This window comes from Cyprinodon variegatus, unplaced genomic scaffold, assembly GCF_000732505.1.
Source record: "Cyprinodon variegatus isolate N-32 unplaced genomic scaffold, C_variegatus-1.0 Scaffold1373, whole genome shotgun sequence".
NCBI lineage: Eukaryota > Metazoa > Chordata > Actinopteri > Cyprinodontiformes > Cyprinodontidae > Cyprinodon > Cyprinodon variegatus.
Window position 1 is genome coordinate 129,218 of NW_015151826.1, and position 2,327 is coordinate 131,544.

The window sequence follows — 2,327 nt, forward strand, 5'->3', positions numbered from 1 at the left end:
CTGTCAGCCAGCTCCACAGGCGGCCCCATCCAGGAAACACACAGCTATACATGTTCAGTAAAACTAGTCCATATCAAAACAGCTCACCACAGCCTTGGTAGTAGATCAATGTATCTATTTAGGTGAAATCACCTGTCAGCAGGCGAGGTTGAAGAAAAAAAACATTCTACTGTTGGTGTTCAACATACATTCATGTCAAATTTCAAGGTTCATGGGCGTGCAGGTGGCGCAGTGGTTAGCATGCACAACCGATGTACAGAGGCCTTAGTCCTAGACACCCTCGACGAACCCAACCCAGCTTCGAATCTGGCCTGTGGTCCTTTGCCCATGTCTCTTCCTCTCTCTTATACCCCTTTCCTGTCAGCCTACTATCAAAAAAATTTGTGACTAATGTCATAAAAACTAAAAAAAAAAAAAGTTTCAAGGTTCATTTTGAAAACCCTGAAGACAGAGGTGCAAAAAAGAAATGTGTGATACACTTAAAAGTTTGGGTACAACTCAACATGTTAAGTAGCCAACACACAATCAAGGACATATTTTGGAGCTGGTCATCAGCATAGATCTAAATATTTCTAATGTTTCTATAACCAATGTTGCTGTATCAGACCATTTTTCAGTTCACTTTGAAACCAAAGATGCCTGACGTATGACGAATCTGGCAAAAACGCTGGCATACGTTGGATAAGTTATGAGTACGTTTTGTATAAGGTATGAGCACGGTGAAGTATGCTGAAACACGCTGGAACACGTCAACATACTGCAAGTATCTATGCCAGCATATGCAAATATATGGGGCATAAGTTACAGCTAAGTTATCTAATCGTTGACATACGTTAGTTACTCACAAGTCGTGGCGTCTAGCTTATCCAAAATCCGGGTGCATTGCTGTCCGACTCAGGAGCAGCGATGTGCCTGAGGGGAGCAGCTTTAACTGATGCTTCATAATGCATATAAAATAATGCTAGTGCATCATTTCATGGGCATTACTCTGCTGTGCGTTATGCATTAGTTTGGCTGTCGTTGGATTTAAGTTCTGGACTCGTTATGAATACTCTATGTATACGCCCAAAATTGAAAAAAACATTGAGAGTTCAGTGTATTCCAGCGTTTTAGGAGATTCTGGGAGGTCGGGCATATGCTGGCTAAATCGGTAAGGTGTGACAGGGACCTAAGAAATTAGAACACATCAGCCTGGTTCTGCAGTCCTTCCACTTACTCCTGTAGCTCAGAGAATGGACTTTAAAATCTGTCTGTTAGTCTAGAAATCCCTGAATGGATCAGCATGTCAATACATAATATATCTGTTGTAAATCAAACTTCCAGACCACTCAGGTCTTCTAGTTTCAGCCTACTCTGTTCACCCAGAATTAGAACAAAACATGGAGAAGCAGCATTTAGTTCCTGTGCTTCACTGATCTGGAACAAACTCCCAGAAGACTGAAAAAGTGCTGAAAGCCTGAGTTCTTTGAAGTCAAAGTTAAAAACCATTTGTTTAGAGCTGCCTTTGATTTTTAAAGTCAAACTGTTAACAGGTATTATTAGATAAAGTTTGTGGTCCAACTGCTTTATTTGCTAGTTTTACTACCTTCTTTTATCTTCATTTGCTTTTATTCCGCTGTTATTTTTCTTGGGTTTTCTTGTTTAATTATTGTAAAGCAATTTGAATTGTACTTGTACTGAATTGTGCCATACAAATAAACTTGTAGAAGAACTTGTGTTTGCTGTTTGACATTATTATTATTATTTCTATTTCTAAATCTGCTCTCACCAACTCTCCTTCCTCCTCAAATTTCTCCCTAGACTTGTCTCTACTTGGGCATTTTTTCCGTGTCTCCCTGCACTGGAAAACTGCAGCCTGGGTCTAAGCAGCAGATAAATGTGTCCTGTGTTGCTGAAAGGCTTGGCACCTTGACCCAGACCCTGCTTATTGACATTAGTGACCGCAACCCATTAGACCAGCCTGATGGTATCCCATACAGACTGCTTGCTGAGGTCTGCAAACCAGGTGAGAGATAAGCATCCCAACATCTTATACCCTAACATCAAAGTCATTTACACTCATCTTTCTCATCTAAATGGGATGTTTTTCAGCTGGTAACATAATTTTGTATAAAATGGTCTCTGCAGCAGGCTTTCAAAAGCATCCATACAAAAACAAAGCCTTTTGAAAAAGATCTTTTTGCAGGAAAATAATTCATTATTAAATAGAAACTCTCTCCTAGCATTAAATTACAAGTTTTTTTAGATATTTTTTACAGAATGAAGGGAAGTATGATGATTTTAAATCATCACTAAAGTCATCAGCCAATTACAACTGAAGTCGGGTG

The 2,327-nt window shown here is 39.5% G+C and overlaps 1 protein-coding gene across 1 annotated transcript in view; it reads left to right on the forward strand.

The window, feature by feature from the left end:
* Positions 1 to 2,327, forward strand: part of hydin (HYDIN, axonemal central pair apparatus protein) — a 120,906-nt gene that overhangs the window by 81,476 nt on the left and 37,103 nt on the right. Inside the window, exon 53 of the mRNA XM_015402595.1 lies at positions 1,801 to 1,992. Coding sequence (XP_015258081.1) covers positions 1,801 to 1,992 — 192 coding nt within the window. The remainder of the gene's footprint in view (positions 1 to 1,800; positions 1,993 to 2,327) is intronic.